The sequence below is a fragment of the Penicillium antarcticum genome (assembly GCF_028974205.1).
Source record: "Penicillium antarcticum strain IBT 31339 chromosome Unknown utg000009l_segment0_segment0, whole genome shotgun sequence".
NCBI classification, from domain to species: Eukaryota; Fungi; Ascomycota; class Eurotiomycetes; order Eurotiales; family Aspergillaceae; genus Penicillium; species Penicillium antarcticum.
Window position 1 is genome coordinate 3,608,062 of NW_026695307.1, and position 20,234 is coordinate 3,628,295.

Sequence of the window (20,234 nt, forward strand, 5' to 3'; positions counted from 1 at the left end):
CGTGCGGCCGGATCTTTATGCTCATCAGTAGCTACGAAGGGAACGAACGCAATATGATGGTTTTACTTTTTATCTACCCTTTCTCTTTTTTTTTTTTTTTTTTGACTTGGAATGTGTATGTGCATGTGCATAGTAGGGCTGTTGGCATGGGATGGAATCTACAACCCCACGCAAAGATACAAAAATAGAAAAAGAAAAGAAAAGAAAAGAAAAAAGAGAAAAAAGAGAACTCAAAATCAACACAGATTTTCCAAGCAAACAGCATAGGTATCATAGATTTAAAACGCACCAAAGCAAACTATACAAAAGCCGCCCTCTCCAGATCAGCACTCGATCTAAAGTAAAAGTGATTACTGGCCCACATCCCCAGGCTCCACCGTCTCCCCAAACTCAGAGTCATGGTCGGCATCAGCATCAGCACCAGCACCAGCACCAGCCAGCGAAGAAACCTCTTTCGGCTGATCCTTCAACCGTCTCACGCCTTCGGCTTCTTCAACCCAAGGCCCAACCTTCTCCATACCATCGATATATTCAGCACCAATACGCAAGTTAAGACCAGCGCTGAGGGCCCGCTCGATGCGTGATTCTCTCGTCTGCGAAACGAGAGTTCGGAAGACATGCACGAAGAAACCGCCTAAGATATCGACGCTCCAGTCCTCCGGTACGAGCTCGAGGACTTCACGGACGTCAAACCAGGCCGCGAAGCGAGCGAGGAGATCGCTTGTGCGCTCGATGCGGTCTGATAGGTCTTTGATTTGGAGGAATTCGTCTAGGAGGTGGCGGAAAAGGGAGGATTGTAGGGTGTGTTCTGCTAGGTCTGGTGGTGTTCCTGTTGAAGAACTGGAGCTGCGTGGGCCGCCGAAGAGGCAGTAGCGGATTGCGGAGTCGTAGTCGCCTAGGCCGTGGGTTAGGAGGCGGAGGGCGGCCCGGTGGTGGCCTTGGAGGCCGTCTAGGATGATGCATTCTGAGACGAGCTCGTTTTGGAATGGTTCAATGCGGGTTAGGACGGCTGGGACTGAGTAGCTTATTCCTGTTGATAGGGGCTGGGATGAGAATTGGGAGCTGGAGATTCCGCCTAGGAGTTGGAGGAGGCGGAGGCGGGACTGCCACCACGGTTCTGCGGGTGTGTTTTCCGTGATGAAGTTTAGGTATGTTGGTTTTGGGGCACGTAGGGCCCGGTAGGTTGAGTAGGAATCGGCTAGAGATTCTCGTGCTTCTGGGGATGACTCGAGTACGGACATCACTGTGTCCAGGTAGTATGAGATCAGGTCGTCGGCATATTGTGTGTACTGGATTCATGGTTAATTATGTTTGTACAAGAAGACGAGGGGATCTCACATTCTTGGCAAACACCAGATGCTCCAGGTAGACCTGAACAGCATTGGGAGCTCGCTCTTTGAGCAAAGAAACAACATCTGCTGGCTCCAGCCTAACCCGGCTAGCATTGTCCGCGAATACCTGGATACCTAGGGCGGGATTTCGCCCAGCCAGCCAAGCGCCATAATCCTCGACCAGTTGAGCATCCTTGATCTTCACCAAGTATCTACGCATCTGCATTTCTACGCCAGATGCGGAGACCTCACCACCGGCATCCGTCTCCCCGTCCACAATTCTCCGCCAGGTCTTGAGCACATTCCGAGACATCTTTTGGCTCTGATATAGACGACTCAGCACATACAGCCGCTTGTATGTCTCAAGTAGCATCACTGCCCGATCGAAGTTGCCCTTCCAGTTATCAACCAGCTTGTTCAGCTCGGAGCGAAGAGGTGACGCTGCACGCTGGTCAGGGGTGAGGTAGGCATCTTGTTCCAAGGTCAAGTGCAATAGTGCAGCATCCGTGCTATCCAACACATAGGATTCATCGGTAATACTGCCATATCCTCGCTTTTGTTGCCAAGACAAGAGGAAGCGCTTCACCATGTTAAGAACTGGGCTGCGGGAAGCATCCAAACCCGAGGTTTCAACGCCCGTTTTCCCTACTTGCTGTGTGTACTTGACCGCCATTGATGCCAATCCGGCGTGTATCCATATACCCTGTGGGCCTTGTAGCACTTCACATCGCAGCAGGGGAATAAGCAGCAAGGCCAGGCGAGGGTCAAGGTTTCCAGCCACCAATGCTTGTTCGGTCTGTTTGATTGCTGAATCGCTACGGTCGTTCGGCTGCATCGAGAGAAGGTCTCCATAGAGTAAGAGGCATGCCTTTTGTTTCACGTAGCTGAGCCCAATGAATTCAGCTTCAGTCTTTGGCTCTGTGTCCTGAATTGATAGCAGCAAGTCCAAGACAGCGTCTCTCTGCAGCACCGTATGGTCGCTTTCGTTTGTCTCCTGGGCCTTTTGCAGAGTGCCCTCGAGTTGGACTACCAAAGGGTTCTGTAGAACACGCCATATTTGTGAACCAGACCACAAGATGAGGCTGCTCTGAGCCTTACCCAGTCCATGTGCGAACTTTGCTTCTTCGGCATTCCGTTGATCCTCCCAGGTTTGCTCTGATGAGCGTGAGCCTTTTTTCGGTCCCTCGGAGTCCGTCAAATCTTGTGGGTCGAACAGTTCCTTTTCTTTCTGAAGCTGTTCAATAGATGCGTGTGTTCTTGGGTCTGCCACTGGAACATGAGGTGATAATAGAGGTGTTTTGAGGCGGACCATTTGTAGCAGCTTGCCGATCTCATTTAGCTCGAGATGGCTGGGGCTGAGTGTGTGCTTGAGACCAACTTGAATAGTTTGGTCTTCTCCCGGTGACGGAAGATCTATCCATCTCTTGTTCCGCTCGATCTCGCCTGGGTCATCATCCCAGCGTTGGATTTCAAGTCGAGTTCGAGACTCTCCTTCTTCGTCGTCTTCAATGACAGCGAGAATGAATTCTTCTTTCGCATCTTCACTTGGTTGGAATATTTGATCACTTTCACCGGTATCAATTACAACTGACTTTGGGAATCGATGGAAGTTGATTGTGCCGCGAACCACTTCGCCATCCATGTCAACGAACATTCCAACACCCGGTTCAGTTGCTTCAGTTCCGGTGACTAGTAAGAACTCTGATGGTGTCGGGGACACTACATGAGGCTGCAGACGCTTCGAGCTATGCTTCGTTGGTGGCGGTACAGGCGGTAATGGCTTCAAGCTGTCGTTGCTGGGAGAGTGGTTGTCTGGTTCTTGATTTTCAGGCTTGGGAGAACTTCCACCTTCACGCTCTTCCGAGCTCGATCTTCGAAGGGTTCCACTAGATGTGAAAGGATCCGGTGTCCCTGACGGCGATCTGTCTATCTGAGCTCCTTGTGCATGCGGTGAGAGCATCCCCACAAAGGTATTTGCACTGCTGCTTCGGCCATGTCCGCGGGGGTCAACCGGTGATGAATCTGGATATGAAGAAGAGGGAGAACGCTTGAGTGGAGTCGGTGGTGCTGGGTTCATGTCTTCAACATGTCCCGACTCGAAGACCTCACTCGAAGAGGAGATAGGGAAGAGGGGGATCTTCTGCTGGTGCGCCACCTCAAGCAATGAATACGAATGTGCATCAGCAGCACAGGCAATGGTTCCTCGTCGTGCCGCTACCAAGCAACCGGGGAACTCGATCTTCTTGATCCGGCGCGCCTCGTCTCCAATCTGGACCAACATCATCCTATTCTGCACAGCGATCATCAATGTCGGGTCTTCCTCTTCTTCTGCATCCCGGTTGAGATCTAAACCACCGATCCAGCGGCACTGGTTGACCTTTGTAGTTCCAAAGGCTGGGCTGAGCTCTGGCAGCATGTAGAATGTAACAGTGCCATTGCAAAGAACACATGCCTTGCCCACAGAGGATAAGATAACTATTTGTCGGACGCCTCGTTGGTCACTTTCCGCTGGAGGGCTGTGGGCGAATAATATAGGTAATCGGGAAGCCAGTATAAAGGTGGGTTCATTGGACTCGTCCGGGGAAGCTGGCGGAAGACATACGAAGTGCAGGATCTCGGCTGCAGATGTACCGATGTATAGATTTTCATCTGAATCAGGGTCAGTGGATATTCAAATCATAGGGGCCTCCACAGCTCTTGGTGGATAGCGCTTACTCCAGTATTCAACGCAAGTGATGTAGACATCGGAGCTATGCTCGGTTGCCAACGGGACATCCTCGAAGAGGGACCTCAGCACATAAGGCATAGTCCCTGAAGGACTGATCCTTCGCCTCTTGCGGGGACCAATTCCATGGTCTGAAGCCATCATGAGGCTGTAGTTGACATCTCTCCCCGCGTGGTTGGAGAGTGAACGGCTAAGGCGGTCACTTTGGGGCCAAAGCTCAAAGGGTTCAGGGATGGCAGAATATAACGGCCGGGGTGCTATTATCGCTGTATTAACCACTTTTCTATTCAATTCAATTCTTATAGCTTTTATGCCTTCCTGTTCCTATTTTTTTATATTCTAGTCAAATCAAGCATATCCCTAGACTGTTGCCTGGTTGGTGAATACCAAAAGATGAGCTGATGAGACCCAAGGCGGTAACCACAATATATGTCCGGTTGGCCGTTATCGCCCACTCAGCTTCGCACGACTACCTCGGGACAACGGCTGTCATCTTAGGGGTGTAAATTAAACACATTGCACATATGTTCATTGACACTCCTTTTGAATCCAGCTCCCTTCCCTCTTTCACATATTCATACAAGGGACCCTAACCTATACACCGGAACAATATCGGCCCGTGCGCCGCGTGTCCTGTTCGCGATAACAGATCTCCAACTTTCCCCTTAGCTATTTGATGTGGGGTGTGCAGACTGGGGACAATGGATTCTTTTGCCATTACAGAGGGCTTGGTTTCCCAAGACCAATCTGATATGCCATCCAGCAAATTGACCGAGGAGACCAACAAGTTTCAACGCGCCATCGCAGCCTGGAGAGGTACGTCGCCAGATCAACAGACTACGCTTATTTTGGTGGGCTGGGCTAATCTAGACCTATCGCAGGTATTGACTTGGCCAACACAATCGCGAAACTCGATACAACAGCTACCGACATCGTCGAGCAGCAGCGTGATGCACTCGTGCAGAGAAAGGACCTCGCCCAGAAAACAAAGGACTATAAGAAGCTTGATGATGAGGCAAAGCTCTCCGAGTATAAGGGTCTACTGAAGGCGTATCAATCCTTCATCGATCTCTTGACCAACCAAGGCAAAACGTCGTCATCATCGTTCTTGCAGCTGTACTCGTCACTGTCGGAGGCTCCAGACCCCTACCCACTTCTCGAGGCTTCTGTTGACTCCCTCGTTCTATCCGAAGATACGGTCCCGAAGCTTACATCAGAACGGGATCAATTGCAAAAGTCGGTGGATCGTCTCACCAAGCAGCAAGATGAGACCGAGAAGCGCCTACAGGAGGAACGCGCTGCCCGGAAGAAATTGGAAGAGCACCAAGAATCGCGAGCCAAGGAAATCGAGGCATCATGGGAAGCTGTTTTGACTGAAAAGACGAATAACTGGGCTGCCAAAGAGAAGAGCTTGGAAGAGAAGGTGGAGAATCAGGAACGCTTAATCAAGGAGCTCAAGGCAAGCTATGAAGTCTCCCAGCGGCTAGGTGAGGGCGAAAGCGATGATAATGATGGCTCCCGAAGTGGTGCTACCGCAGCCGAGCTTGAGCTTGTTTCTGCCGACTTGGAGAAGACAAGCTTAAGACTAGCAGATGTAGAGGCCCGCAATGAACAAATGCGTATCGAGCTGGCCCAGGCCGCCTCCCATTCTCATTCTGCTGCAGTTTCTGTCGAGGATGACCCTGAATATCTTCGCCTCCAGTCGGAGAATTCCTCTTTGTTGCGGAAATTGGATGCTGCGCGCTTCGATAAAGACTCCGAACGACACGCTTGGGAGGCTAAGCTGCTTCAATCGGAGAGAAATGCATCAAAGGCAACGGTAGAGAAAGAGGAGCTGCGCTCACGCTTAGCCAAGGTTGCTGATTATGATGAGATCCGCCGAGAGCTGGAGATGATCCGATCCGTTGAATTCGCAACAGGAGACGATGATGATGCAGGAGACGATGGTGATGCTGGAGATGGAGCTGAAGGCACGGCGACTGAGACTAACGGTGATACAGCTAAAGCAAAGGACAAGAACTCTCTAGAGCAACTCCTCATGGCCCGGAACAAGAAGTTGACAGATGATCTCACTCTTCTGCGGGTGTCCCATCGTGATATCCAAGGTCAGCTTGAAACCTTGCGGAGCGAACTTTCCACTTCAAAGGGAGAGCTCGAGAAGTCTCGAACCCTATCAAGCACTCTTGAGAACGATCTTCTTCGCGTTCAAGAGGAGGCTGCAAACTCGTTCCCCTCCGGAGCAATGTCTGTTGCAGGAACATACACCTCCAGACACCCTCACTCTGCCCGCCGCGGTGCATCATCACCCACCTCATCTATTATCTCCGGTTTTGACCAGGGAGCCGCATCGGCAAATACCATGGATGCAATTCGCGCAGGAGAAGCCGTCGGTGGCGGCTCAGGACTTCTACCAATGATCCAAGCTCAACGAGACCGCTTCAAGAAGAAGAATGCCGAACTTGAAGAGGAGCTGTCAAAGCTGTACGCTACCGTCAAGTCTCTCCGGCAAGAAATAGCATCTCTCCAGAAGGACAATCTGGGTCTCTATGAGAAGACAAGATACGTCTCAACCTACAGCCGAGGCCAGGGCGCATCCACATCGGCATCATCATATGCAAACACTCCCAGCTCCACCTCAGTGTACACATCCACCGATACACCATCAGGGCTTTCTCTCGACCGCTACCAAAATGCCTACGAAGCCCGGATCTCACCCTTCGCGGCCTTCCGAGGTCGAGAATCGACCCGTGCATACAAACGCATGAGCCTACCAGAGCGAATCGTATTCTCTCTCACGCGTGTCATCCTCGCAAACCGAACAAGTCGCAACCTATTCGCTGGCTACTGCTTTGCACTCCACATCCTCCTCTTTGTGGTCCTCTACATGATGAGTACGACGGAGATTGAAAAGCATAGCGCTATGAGCGCCGTCGGTAGTGCGGCCGCTGCTGCTTACGGGGGAGACGGGGTTGTTGGCGCAAGTGGTAGTGGCACAGGGAGTGGCACGGGGCAGCTGCACGGCGATGACTGGCAGCAAGAAGGATTCAACTAATGTTCTATTTCTTGTTCTCACAGCGAGGGTATCGGAGTTCCATATTTTTTCCTTGTTTCTTTATGGATCATCTTGTGGCGTTCGGGGTTGAATGTCATCTCTCGCTCTCTCTCTAGTCTTGGATGTGGGTCTAGCTGCATCCTGTGTAAATTTGAGTTCTGGCAAATATATCTATCTGTATGTCTGTGACTATGTTGCATCAGCCGACTGTAGATTTCTGCGTAATGACGCATGGGGGCTGGTCATTCCTGGAGTGTTATGCATGAATGCTCTTGTGACATGGTCATCTCCAGTCGATCAAGCTATCAATTGGACTCATTTCTAGTTATAGATAGATGAGTGTACTTTTTGCCTTCGCTCAAATGTGTATTTCTCTTTATTTAGGTCCATTGCCATGCCAATCTTATGGGTGTGTTTGGATGCCCATGTGCTCGGATCTATAGATCCACCTATCTAGCTAGCTAGTTCTACCGGTAAAACAGTTAATAGACCATTCGGCAGAACGGTTCAAGAAAAGAAAGTAACCAGAAAAAGAGCTTCCTAGATTCAGTTTACAAATCTGGAGAGGCAAAAAGACTGAAGGCCCGAGCCGCGGATCGAACGCGGGACCTCGCGCAGGAGTGCTTAGGTTTTGAATACCCTAAGCGCGAATCATACCACTAGACCACCCGGGCTTCATGGAGTAAGGTACCGGAATCTTGAACATTATCATCTAGCAACTCCTGTCTATTCGTATATATTCATATTCATATGGTAATTTCCAACTATCACTGAAAATATGTTAGCTTCAATCAAATACCCCACAACATATATGGATGCCACTAGTGCGGTCAGATGAGTGTGGATCCGGTCAATTTCTTCCCGATCTGGTTGGGACACTGTGCATGCAAGTATATATATCTTGGTGGCTTGGGTCGGTTAGACGAGCCGGTTCCGAAATGCCAGTTGGCAAAAGCAGGAACACAGAAATAGGTCAATTAAAGCGAAATGACGGATCAGGAGCCGGTGTAAGATTTGGCGTTTTCTACGCGCCGGTGCGTTGTACTGCAAAGGGGAGTGAGCCCAACCCCTCTTCCCCTCAACCAGCCCCCGTGAGAACCCCAACAAGCCCTGGAGTGCAAGGACAGAACATTCAACCTGATGACAGTTGACGAATCGATGGCAGGGCTGAAGATTTGACCTGATACAAAAAAGTACTAGTATTAGCCCATGTACAATGCCTGCAACAATTCCCCGAGTTCTGCACAAATGCTCAAGGATCATGACCCCAGCAATACCTCCGGAGCTCTGCAGACTAGCCTACAGTGGCAATAATTCTGCACATCTTAACGCCTAGTATACATGTACTCCTCTTCAGTAAGATTTATTAATAGCCCGGGGAATTAATAGAGCCCTCCACATTGGCCTAATATGCTCGTAGCTCTGCCGAACCGCCATTGGGGAACCCCGTTGTTTTGCTTAGCGCGCTGCTACCCTGATTGATCCAAAGTCGTTTGTGGCCGAGGACAAATCAGAGAGAGGTAAGGCTGGAGGAAGCAGCCCAGGGCGCGTCGATCTACCAATAAGAATCCGTGGTCGAGCCCCAATCCCTGCTAGTACCTGCAGGTTGCATCGATCCTTCCGTTTATAGATTCAGCATTGTTTCGAGTCAGATGTGTGTTACTATCTTTGATGCACGCTTGAATTAAAGGATTCTGCAATTAACATCGCATCTATATGTATCTCTGTTCTGACCCGAATGGAACCATGTCAATCCCTCCCTCTCCTGTCATTCCTTTCTTCACCACGCTCTACCCCGTTCCTTCATATCAAACCGAGTGCTACTCAAGGCTTGCTGGGCAACCTTTAATACTATCCAAAAAGGACACCGCCGTGAACTTTCCCTCTCTGCTCATAACAAGTTGTCAGCAATGCATCTCTTCTCTCTCATCACCTGCTTGGCAGCAGTCTCACTTGCTGCCCCAACAAGCTTCCTCGACGATGCATACGATTGGTCAGATGAGCTGGCTGACTTCTACGGAAAAGTCAGCCAGTTCATCAGCAACGCAAAGCACAACATCAAATCCCCAGATGCTTGCGATGTCTCCAAGATTGCTCTTCCTTCGTATGCCTCAGGTCTACCCGGACCCACTGGCTTGAAGCCAGTCTATGTTGCACTTGGACGTGGTACTCAGGTATGCAAACATATACACTATCCATTTGGATATCATTACTCACAATGCACACAGAACTACACATGCGCCGATTCTTCATCCAACACCACACCAGTAGCAGCAGGAGCCGTCGCTCGACTGTACAATGCTACATGCCTCGCAGCCAACTACCCAAGTATTGTCGAGAAGCTTCCTAGCATTGCCTACAAGATCACGCTCCCGACCAACAAAATGGCCTCTTTACCCCCTGCCAACATCGACCTCATGGGACATCATTTCTTCTTTGATGCAACAACTCCAGAATTCAACCTCAACACTACACCAGAGAAGCAAGATGGAATTGTCATGACCAAGAAGCAAGATCAGATTTCTGCGCCTTCTGATGCTACCTCTGGGAAGTATGGTGCTGTTGCCTGGCTCTACCTCACTACCACTGATGGCACCATTGGCAACTACAAGAGTGTCTATCGAGTTGACACTGCTGCTGGATCATCCCCTAAGACCTGCAAGGGGCTTCCTAAGACATTTCAAATGCAATATTCTGCAAACTACTATTTCTTCGGGCAATGATTGGAATGTTTTTGCTTTGTACATAGACCTCGAGGGAGGTTACGATTATGAGTTTTGCGGGCTGGTCTTTGTCTTAATTTTTACTACAACCTATTTCCAACACCCACGGGCACATATGGCGTTATTTACGGAATATAACTATACTTTTTATTTCCACATTCCATCATCCATCAACAACTTCATGCAGGGCTAAGACGTACCACGTGATCTCGCTATCGGCGCCAGTCTCTCACGTGATGAATTCACACGGAAGAGCATGCTAGCCCCAAAGCAGACTAGCGCCGTTCTGATTTTCTGAAAGATCCCAAAGCGCAAAAAAATCTCGACCGCATCAACGAGCAGCAACGGTATCGACCCGCACCCGACAAACAGTCAGCGGCCAATTCTGTTCTAACTGCTTGATCCAGTAAACTTGGATCTGCACTCAAATTTTTTTATTCCTTCCTCGACTCTCTTGGGACCGTTTCTTCCCATTTTCCAACTACACCGGTTTGAGCCTTCGGAAACGACAGCTCAACCTCCTACTCCCCTTTATCTCTTCCCAACCGAGTTTTCCTCAAAATCTATACAATGGCTTTCGCTCCCCGTGGCCGTGGTGGTCCCCCTCGTGGACGTGGTGGATTTGGTGGTGGTGACCGTGGACGTGGCGGTGGTCGAGGTTTGTTCAGTCCATCCTTACGAAGCCGCAAGCTTGCGCATCGTTAGTGTCGGTGGTTCTACCAACTCGACACTCACTTTCTGCACATCGACTTGCTGGCATAATTCAATTCATCTTGCTAATTCGAGTTCTTCAGGCGGTGGCCGTGGTGGTTTCGGCGGTGGTGACCGTGGCCGTGGTGGCCGTGGTGGTGGCCGTGGTGCCCCTCGTGGTGGTCGCGGTGCTCCCCGTGGCCGTGGTGCTCCCCGCGGTGGCGGCGGTGCTCGCGGTGGTGCCAAGGTTATCATTGTAAGCTTTCAGAAAAAAAATCTCAGGGACATCAGGATCAGCCGCTAACCGGACCTTTTTTCTTCTTCTATAGGAGCCCCACCGTCACTCCGGTGTCTTCGTCGCTCGTGGTGGCAAGGAGGATCTGCTCGTCACCAAGAACTTGACCCCTGGTGAGGCCGTTTACGGTGAGAAGCGCATCTCCGTCGAGGGCCCTGCCAACGAGGACGGTGCCGTCACCAAGATCGAGTACCGCGTGTGGAACCCCTTCCGTTCCAAGATGGCTGCTGGTATTCTTGGTGGTCTCGATGAGATCTACATGAAGCCCGGTGCCAAGGTTCTCTACCTCGGTGGTGCCAGCGGTACCTCCGTCTCTCACATTGCTGATATCGTCGGTCCCACCGGTAACGTCTACGCCGTCGAGTTCTCTCACCGCTCTGGCCGTGATCTGATTGGCATGGCTACCCACCGTACCAACGTCATCCCCATTGTCGAGGATGCCCGTCACCCCCTCCGCTACCGTATGCTCGTGCCCATGGTCGATGTCATCTTCGCCGATGTTGCCCAGCCCGACCAGGCCCGTATTGTTGGTCTCAACGCCCACATGTTCCTCAAGGACGAGGGTGGTGTCATTGTCTCCGTCAAGGCCAACTGTATTGACTCCACAGCCAAGCCCGAGGTTGTGTTCGCCCGCGAGGTCCAGAAGATGCGCGAGGAGAAGATTAAGCCCAAGGAGCAGCTGACCCTTGAGCCTTTCGAGCGTGACCACTGTATCGTCGCTGGTTTGTACAAGCGCTCCGCATAAAGGTGATTTTTAATCTCTGGTCATGTCCATTCCCTTTTGATGTTCTCCTCGGCGTCTCGTGTTGTGATGTATCGAATTGTTTCCCGTTTCTTGTGACAGGTTTTTACTGCCCATGTACTTTTGGCTGCGTCTCAAAATTTAGTTTCCATTTTCGAATTGTACACGCTGGAATGTGTCACTCTGTCTTGATCTGAGGTGATGAGATGGCTCTGGATGAAGTGTGATATCCACAGTAATTAGTGACCAATTCAAGTGATTCCCAGCCATGCTAGCCATTCTATGCTTTCGTGGTGTATCTGTAGCTAGTTGGTAATGACTAAGTCTCTTTACAATTATTGGAAGCTTTCTTGATCCTGACTTCATATAGGACCCAGCATCGAGAGACAAGTCAGCACCTGCGCTTAAGAGTTGTGTAGACCCTTAATCTACACAAACGTCCTACGTAGAAACCGTCCGATATAACCAAATGATACTATTCCCGGTCACCCCTCAACTCCCCGCTTAGTTACATTCCCCATCTACATTCTTCAGCAGATCCTACAATCACTTGAGAATCCAGAACCATTTTTGAAATAGTAACAGAGCTAGAGCGCGATATAGAACAAACAATGGAAATCGATTCGGACACCCGGAAAGGAATTCGCGGTACACTCTTTTTAAAATGCCAACCTGACTCGACAGTACTTTTCGAAGTAAATACTCTTCTCAATTGCCACGAGACGGTGGAGAAAAATATTCTGCGGGCAACCAGTTCAAGCTGATTGTTTGCTTGAGATTGATGTCTCCATGGATGATATATAGCTCGTTGAATTAGACAGCACGAACACTTCACACCATGTCATACCTGTTTTTCCAGTCAAATCCGCCACAGAAAAAGGACTTTGCTGGGTCAATTAAGCATGATAATGAGAAGAGGACTTCTCTCTACTTGTTCCTATATTTCCAAGTATCTTTACCTCTAACGTTCCAGCGTATGTCAGATTACTTTCGGCCCAGCTGCTTTTCTGGTATATTCTAACTCCACAAAGCAAAATCAAACAGGAAAAAAAATATGCTATCTAGTGTAGAGGTGATCAGGGCTAAATGTTGCTCTCACACGTAGTCATCTCGGACTTGCGCCGGGCCTCCCGGCAATCGGATATCTCACCGAGAATCACCCAAAATGGCTCGGAATTGATGCGTGGAACGTAGCTCAAATGACCAACTGAGTGCAACACGGTTGTATTATTGGCGGAGAGACACCATGTTCAAGTTGGACCGTGGGGGAAGAGATGGACTCCGCTTCAACCCCGCAAAGCGTGGGCGACTATATAAGGACTGAACGGATGCCTGGTTTCTAGTTCTACATAATTATTTCTCTGTATTAATATCCTTGACTCCAACTTATAATCAATAGGAACTACCTTCAAAATGTCCATCCTTATCACCGGAGCTGGGGGCTACGTCGGCCAGGAATTGGCCGCGGGCCTGCTCGCGAGCACACCAGCTACAACAACAGTGACCATCACCGATATGGTCGAGCCCGAGATCCCACAGTCAGCTGCACAGAATGCAAGCCGCCTGAGCACAGTCAAGGCAGACCTCACCTCACCCAAAGAAGTCGACGAATTGATCAATGAAGCCCGTCCCTACGAAACAGTCTACATCCTCCACGGCATTATGTCCGGCGGCTCAGAAGCCAATTTCGAGCTGGGAGTCCGAGTTAACCTCGATTCAGTACGGTACATTCTCGACCGGCTACGCAAGACCATGCCCGGAACAAAGGTCGTCTTCACATCCTCATTGGCAGTCTACGGCCCTGCAGCCCCAGGATTCGTCATTGACGAGACCAATTTCCCGCCTGTGCCCTCATCCTCATATGGATCACAGAAGCTGATTGTTGAGACTCTACTGAATGACTACTCGCGCCGAGGATTCCTAGACGGCCGATGCGTGCGTCTTCCTACTGTCACAGTCAGAGCTGGAAAGCCTACACAGGCTGCTAGCAGCTTCGCGAGTGATATAATCCGTGAGCCATTCCACGGCAAGAAAGCCATTCTCCCCGTGGCCAAGGAGACGGAAATGTGGATTTGCTCGCCGCACACTGTGATCAAGAACTTGATCCATGCCCGAACTGTTCCTAAGGAGGCATTTGGCGAGTCCAGATCTGTTAATCTGCCTGGATTAAAGGTAAGTATTCAGCAGATGCTGGATGCGCTGCTCGAGGTCGGTGGTAAGGAGCGTCGGGCTCTTGTTGAAGAGAAATATGATGCTGCTACCGACAAGATTGTGCAGTCATGGACTCCTCAGTTTAATACTGCGCGTGCTATCAAATTGGGATTCTCGGCTGATATCTCGATGGAGGATAATATTCGACAGTTTGCCAGTCGATTTGTATAAGAAGGCTTGATGCTCTGTACTCCGTATGATGTAGCCAATCAATAGACATGAAATTGGATCGAGAGATGTTGGTGAAAAATTGGGGAGATGAAGTTGAAAAAGCCATACAATATAGTCCCCACACCTCATAAATCATAAATCCAAGCCATTGAGATCATAAACACTCTCTTTGCCCCATAATGACAGCGCAAGGAAGTATTCGGGATGGGAAGGGCGGTTTGGAAAAGCGGGTCATGTGATTGGCTGGCGAAGGCGAACAATTTCAGACTTCCGAACTTCAACCTCAGGGCGTCTCCATCAGCTCTTTTCTACATCTCTCCCCCTTTCTCCTCCCTCCCACCTATAAAAGTCGTTCTCAATGGCTTCTCGGCGCCTAGCTTTCAACCTGAACCAGGCTCTCCGCAGCCGTGCGGCTCTTAAGTCCATCCAGCCCGTGAAGCGTGGCTTTGCGTCGCCGGTTGCGCTGCCTTCCACCACCCAGTCTACCACCCTCTCCAACGGATTTACGGTACGTCCGATCTTATCAATGCCATCATCGACTCGCTAATATTTTTCCTAGATTGCCACTGATCACTCGCCATGGGCTCAAACCTCCACGGTCGGCGTGTGGATCGATGCCGGTAGCCGGGCAGAGACTGACAAGACCAACGGAACCGCGCACTTCCTCGAGCACCTCGCCTTCAAGGTCCGACACCCTCAAACTCAATCCTCGAAACGATCTTCTGATGAATATATTTAGGGCACCAACAAGCGCTCCCAGCACCAATTGGAGCTTGAGATTGAGAACATGGGCGCTCACCTCAACGCCTACACTTCGGTACGACCGGAAACCATCCATCAACCCATCGGATCAATACTAATAGCGAATATAGCGTGAAAACACTGTCTACTACGCCAAGTCCTTCAACAACGATGTCCCCAAGGCCGTCGACATCCTCGCCGATATCCTTCAGAACTCCAAGCTCGAGCCCGGTGCTATTGAGCGTGAGCGTGACGTGATCCTGCGCGAGCAGGAAGAGGTTGACAAGCAGCTCGAGGAGGTCGTCTTCGACCACCTGCACGCCACCGCTTACCAGGGCCAGCCCCTTGGCCGCACCATCCTCGGCCCCAAGGAGAACATCCAAACCATCTCCCGTGACAACCTGACCGACTACATCAAGACCAACTACACTGCTGACCGCATGGTCCTGGTCGGTGCCGGTGGTATCCCCCACGAGCAGCTCGTCCGCCTCGCCGAGGAGCACTTCGGTGCCCTCCCCAGCAAGGCCCCTACTTCCGCTGCCCTTGCCCTCACTGCCGAGCAGAAGCGCACCCCCGAGTTCATTGGTTCCGAGGTCCGTCTCCGTGACGACACCATCCCCTCCGCTCACATCGCTCTCGCCGTCGAGGGTGTCAGCTGGAAGGACGATGACTACTTCACCGCTCTCGTCACCCAGGCCATCGTCGGTAACTGGGACCGCGCCATGGGCCAGTCCCCCTTCCTCGGCAGCAAGCTCAGCTCCCACGTCAGCCACCACAACCTCGCCAACAGCTTCATGAGCTTCTCCACCAGCTACAGCGACACCGGGTAAGTTGATTGATATATAGAACTGGTTACACGCGCTAACTTGATGTAGTCTCTGGGGTATCTACCTCGTCAGCGAGAACCTTACTCAGCTTGATGACCTGATCCACTTCACTCTCCGCGAGTGGTCTCGCCTCTGCAACAACGTCACCTCCGCCGAGGTTGAGCGTGCCAAGGCCCAGCTCAAGGCCTCCATCCTCCTGTCCCTCGACGGCACTACTGCCGTCGCCGAGGACATCGGCCGCCAGATCATCACCACCGGCCGCCGCCTCAGCGCCGAGGACATTGAGCGTACCGTCAGCCAGATCACCGAGAAGGACGTCATGGACTTCGCCACCCGCAAGCTGTGGGATCAGGACCTCGCCATGAGCGCCGTCGGCAGCATCGAGGGTATCCTCGACTACCAGCGCATCCGTGGAGACATGTCCCGCATGATCTCTTAATCTTGTCTAGAGTATGATCGCGTTGTGAAAGATGACTGCTGAATATCCCGTCGTGGATATCTCGGTGGTTTTGGTTTGAATGTACTATCAATCATTTGCCTTGGGCTGTTAGATCCCAAATTCTGTGTGTGAAATAGCAATTAATGGTTTGCCATAGTAGACTATCGTTTGTTGCTGAGGCCGCAAACGCACCAATTATCTCCTTTGTTTGTTCTATTTGGATCTGTATAGCAGTGTAGTTGTACTGTAGCAGTAAAGCCATGTGTGCTTTGACAGCATGTATCTGCAATATCAAACATCATGTTTCCTAATCCTTTTCCACCTACTCCCAGCAATTTATTTTTATGATCGCTTGAGCCTTTTTACGACTGGATTGCCTGTCCAATCCATACATATATATCCCTTAATCGAACTTCTGCATCATTTTTAGGTTTTATATTGTTCCACTCCAGGAATGTTCCTTCATTTGCTGGCCCGTGATATCAGTCCGTTGCTTCAAGGGAGGTCTTGCGCTGATAGGAGCTTCGATATTCATCGGGATTTTGATGAAGATCGTCAAAGGAATCACTCGTAGCTTCTCAAGCTTGCAGCATGGTGGCGCTACATGATACCGTCGGCACATTGATCTTCGTACAGAAGATCAAGCATTCATCATCCGGGAAAGCTGCATAGCGGAGAAGAATCCGAGGAGAGCCTAGGGAGAGCCTGAAGAGAATCAAAGGAGACTGCGAGATGGATCTGATATCGTGAACACTCAACTTTGGCTTGTTCTTCTAGTGAGATGTGATGAGATATCAGCCTGTCTTCCCCAAAGAGATGAGCCAAGGATCGATGTAGTATTATTTCCAGCAAAGACGGCGTAAATGACTATCTCTAGCAAGGCCGTATTTTCATTGCCTCCTATACATTATTCACGTTCCGAGTTGCGACTTAAGTAACTTTGCTGTTCGTACTGACCAGGGTCAGAAATGCGTATACACTGCCACTCACTAGGTACCAGTAGTTGTCACACGGAAGTCATGGTTTTGCAACGATTGTACAGTTCATAGGTTTCTTTGCATCGGGTTCCATCTTCGACTTTCTCCACTACTTTCCAGAGAAGCAAAGTGGTTCACTTGTAGTAGCCTGACCAACCGTTCATAGTCGAGACTCCACTGTACCGATAAGGCCAACACAGAGGCTTTGATAGTTCGATATTCATTCAGTACGTAGATCCAGAGACTCAACAAGGCCCAAGGCAAACATATTAACATGAAAAGAGAGTAGGAGTATAATTGTCGTCCAACTTTATCCCGCTTTAGATTGCCCAGTTCGGCGATGACTAAGCATGATAACGGGGAGATTTTTTTGGCGGCAATTTTGCTCGGAGTAAACGTCTTAAATCCCATCACATCTGAAAAATGGGCAAAAGAGGAGGCAAGAAGGTATGTGTCGATGTATGTGTCAATTAGGGGACTAGACTGATCTTTCATACAGTCCGGTAGAGGTCGCGGCGGCGGCGGTGGCAGCAGTGGCCGCACACGCTCTATCTGGCAGGATATCAGCAGAGAAAACGAGAAGTTCGAGCGCTATTACAATGAGCCCGAATTTCTTCCGGAGGAGGAGAGAGAGATCTTCTGGGCTACCATGAGGAAGGATCTTCCCAACAGCTTCCGTTTCACAGGTTCTCGAGGGTAGGTTATCACTATTCTGTTGCGCCTCGTGGCGACCAAGCAATACTGACCATTGTGCACTTTACAGGCACGCATTGGCTGTCCAGCAACGTCTCAAGGACCATCACATTCCCGAGATCACCTCCATCAAGTATGAGGATCAATTCGTTGAGCCTCCCACCCCGGTCTCGTGGTACCCGGATCAGCTTGCTTGGTCCATGACCACCCCCAAGAACATCATTCGACGATTCCCACCTTTCGCCTCGTTCCAGAAGTTCCTCGTCGCAGAGACCGATGTCGGAAATATCAGTCGTCAGGAAATTGTCAGCATGATTCCTCCTCTCCTCATCGATGCTAGACCTGGAATGACCGTGCTGGACATGTGCGCCGCACCAGGCAGCAAGTCTGCGCAGCTTATGGAGCTTCTTCACGCTGGCGAGGAAGACTCCGTTGCGCAGGTTGCTGAGCAGGTCAAGAAGGGCGATGTTGGACCTGAGCCCCTCGGCCCCGAGGGACTAAACGACGATGGCCGCAGCACTGGCTTGTTGATTGCCAACGACAGCGACTACAAGCGCGCTCACATGCTGATTCACCAGATGAAGCGCCTGAGCTCGCCTAACCTGATTGTCACCAACCACGATGCCACCATGTTCCCCTCCATTAAGTTGCCTCCTACGACCAACGCCGAGGGCAAGACTCAGAACAGATACCTGAAGTTTGATCGCATTTTGGCTGATGTTCCATGCTCCGGCGATGGTACCGCTCGTAAGAATTACGGTGTCTGGAAGGAATGGATCCCTGGCAATGCCTTGGGACTCTACTCTATCCAGGCCCGCATTTTGGTCCGTGCTCTGCAGATGCTGAAGGTGGGTGGACGTGTTGTCTACTCCACTTGCAGTCTGAACCCAGTGGAGAACGAGGCTGTTGTCGCCAGTGCCATTGAGCGCTGCGGTGGTGCTGCCAATGTCAAGATCATTGATTGCAGCGCCGAACTGCCCGGCCTTAAGAGAGCTTCTGGTTTGCGCAACTGGAAGGTGATGGACCGCGAGGGCCGTATGTGGAAGAGCTGGAAGGACGTTGAGGAGCACCGCGACCAAGAAGGTGTCAACGGTCTTGCTCGACTTGCCGAGGGCATGTTCGCTCCCACCGGCGAGGGTGCTGATCTGCCTCTCGACCGTTGCATGCGTGTCTACCCTCACCAGCAGGACACCGGTGGTTTCTTCATTACTGTCCTCGAGAAGACTTCTGAGATCCGCGCCAAGCCCGAGAACACCAACTCCATCCCCAAGGCTTCCGTTGCTGCTCTCGCCGCTGAGCTCGACAAGAAGGGCGAGGATGGAAAGCCTCTGGAGAAGCTCGATGCTCTGGACGACCTGGTCGCTCCCGACCCCGAGGCTCAGGAGGAGGCCGCAAAGAACGCCAGTGTTGCCGAGGCCACTCACCAGCTTCCTTACTCTGCAACTCTTGACGAGTCTACTACAGTCTCTCTCCCCAAGCGTGATGCAGGTGACTTTGAAGAGGAACTTCCCGCCAAGCGCACCAAGCTCGACGATGGCACCGAGGTCCTCATCGGTGACCGTCCAGTCCACCGTCCTGCGCCCTCCATGGGAACTGGAATTCCCGATGCTGACGACAGCACACCTACGTCCGCTGCTCCTGAGCAGTTGAAGAAGAAGGGGCCCCGCCAAGAGGAGCCTTTCAAGTACCTTGACCCCAACCACGAAGAGCTCGTTCCTGTCTACGACTTCTACAAACTTTCCGAGCGTTTCCCCCGTGACCGTTTTATGGTCCGTAACGCCGAGGGCCTTCCCACCCGGACCGTCTACTACACCAGTGCTTTGGCCCGTGATATTCTCGTCTCCAACGAGGGTCAGGGTATGAAGTTTGTTCACTGCGGCGTGAAGATGTTCGTCAAGCAGGACGCACAGCGCGAGAACGTCTGCAGGTGGCGTATGCAAACGGATGGTCTCAAGATCGCCGAGCCTTGGCTGGGCCCTGAGCGCACCGTCACTCTGACCAAGAAGGAGACCTTGCGTCGTCTTCTTGTGGAAATGTTCCCCAAGGTCAACGATGATGCTTGGAAGGAGCTTGGTGAGATTGGTGAGCGCGTGAAGGATATCGAAATGGGATGCAGTATCCTGCGCATTGAGCCCACCGGCGAGGAAGACGGCCTGACGTAAGTTTTTTGAACATTTTATTTCTAGTTGTGCGTTGACTAACAAAACTATAGTGAGCGCATGGTCCTGCCCTTGTGGCGCTCTCTTCATTCTTTGAACCTCATGCTTCCCAAGGAAGACCGCCGCGCGATGCTGCTCCGTATCTTCAACGACACCACTCCTCTTATTAACACCACCCAGAAGAAGACTGGCAACAGCACTCCTACTGCTGGAGCAGAGGATGAAGCCATGAAGAGCGAGAATGTCCAGCTGGGCGAAGATGAACAGGAACAGGTGGATACTCGCGAGACATACACCAAGGACGGCGACGAGGAGGACCGTTTCAATACCACCGTCTAATAGACTCTCTTATTTACCTGCAACTCGGGATACATGAAATGTACTAAAAGCCAATGTCATGAATTTTCTCTCTTTCTTTACTTTCTTTTCACACCCACTTTTTCCTTTCACTCTAATGC

At 51.0% G+C, this 20,234-nt stretch overlaps 7 protein-coding genes across 7 annotated transcripts; 6 read left to right on the forward strand and 1 right to left on the reverse strand.

The window, feature by feature from the left end:
* Positions 1 to 350: 350 nt before the first annotated feature.
* On the reverse strand, positions 351 to 4,200 carry N7508_009742 (uncharacterized protein; the record flags this gene model as incomplete). The annotated part of the gene is made up of 3 exons (XM_058467805.1): positions 351 to 1,289; positions 1,339 to 3,980; positions 4,047 to 4,200. 3 exons carry the CDS (start codon positions 4,198 to 4,200, stop codon positions 351 to 353), a joined length of 3,735 nt encoding a protein of 1,244 aa, XP_058315651.1.
* Positions 4,201 to 4,757: 557 nt separating this feature from the next.
* N7508_009743 (CCAAT displacement transcription factor COY1) lies at positions 4,758 to 7,108 on the forward strand (the record flags this gene model as incomplete). The annotated part of the gene is made up of 2 exons (XM_058467806.1): positions 4,758 to 4,872; positions 4,938 to 7,108. 2 exons carry the CDS (start codon positions 4,758 to 4,760, stop codon positions 7,106 to 7,108), a joined length of 2,286 nt encoding a protein of 761 aa, XP_058315652.1.
* Positions 7,109 to 9,018: 1,910 nt separating this feature from the next.
* Positions 9,019 to 9,831, forward strand: N7508_009744 (uncharacterized protein; the record flags this gene model as incomplete). The annotated part of the gene is made up of 2 exons (XM_058467807.1): positions 9,019 to 9,282; positions 9,337 to 9,831. The coding sequence occupies 2 exons, from the start codon at positions 9,019 to 9,021 to the stop codon at positions 9,829 to 9,831; spliced, it is 759 nt and encodes a 252-aa protein (XP_058315653.1).
* A 570-nt stretch (positions 9,832 to 10,401) lies between these two features.
* N7508_009745 (rRNA 2'-O-methyltransferase fibrillarin family protein) lies at positions 10,402 to 11,561 on the forward strand (the record flags this gene model as incomplete). The annotated part of the gene is made up of 3 exons (XM_058467808.1): positions 10,402 to 10,489; positions 10,626 to 10,777; positions 10,851 to 11,561. 3 exons carry the CDS (start codon positions 10,402 to 10,404, stop codon positions 11,559 to 11,561), a joined length of 951 nt encoding a protein of 316 aa, XP_058315654.1.
* Positions 11,562 to 12,971: 1,410 nt separating this feature from the next.
* N7508_009746 (SDR family oxidoreductase) lies at positions 12,972 to 13,940 on the forward strand (the record flags this gene model as incomplete). The annotated part of the gene is made up of 1 exon (XM_058467809.1): positions 12,972 to 13,940. One exon carries the CDS (start codon positions 12,972 to 12,974, stop codon positions 13,938 to 13,940), a length of 969 nt encoding a protein of 322 aa, XP_058315655.1.
* A 295-nt stretch (positions 13,941 to 14,235) lies between these two features.
* Positions 14,236 to 16,000, forward strand: N7508_009747 (mitochondrial processing peptidase). The gene is made up of 5 exons (XM_058467810.1): positions 14,236 to 14,448; positions 14,500 to 14,625; positions 14,680 to 14,757; positions 14,813 to 15,507; positions 15,557 to 16,000. The coding sequence occupies exons 1-5, from the start codon at positions 14,299 to 14,301 to the stop codon at positions 15,945 to 15,947; spliced, it is 1,440 nt and encodes a 479-aa protein (XP_058315656.1). The 5' UTR covers positions 14,236 to 14,298; the 3' UTR covers positions 15,948 to 16,000.
* Positions 16,001 to 17,347: 1,347 nt separating this feature from the next.
* On the forward strand, positions 17,348 to 20,115 carry N7508_009748 (tRNA (cytosine-C5-)-methyltransferase; the record flags this gene model as incomplete). The annotated part of the gene is made up of 4 exons (XM_058467811.1): positions 17,348 to 17,371; positions 17,424 to 17,620; positions 17,688 to 19,775; positions 19,830 to 20,115. 4 exons carry the CDS (start codon positions 17,348 to 17,350, stop codon positions 20,113 to 20,115), a joined length of 2,595 nt encoding a protein of 864 aa, XP_058315657.1.
* Between the last annotated feature and the right edge of the window lie 119 nt (positions 20,116 to 20,234).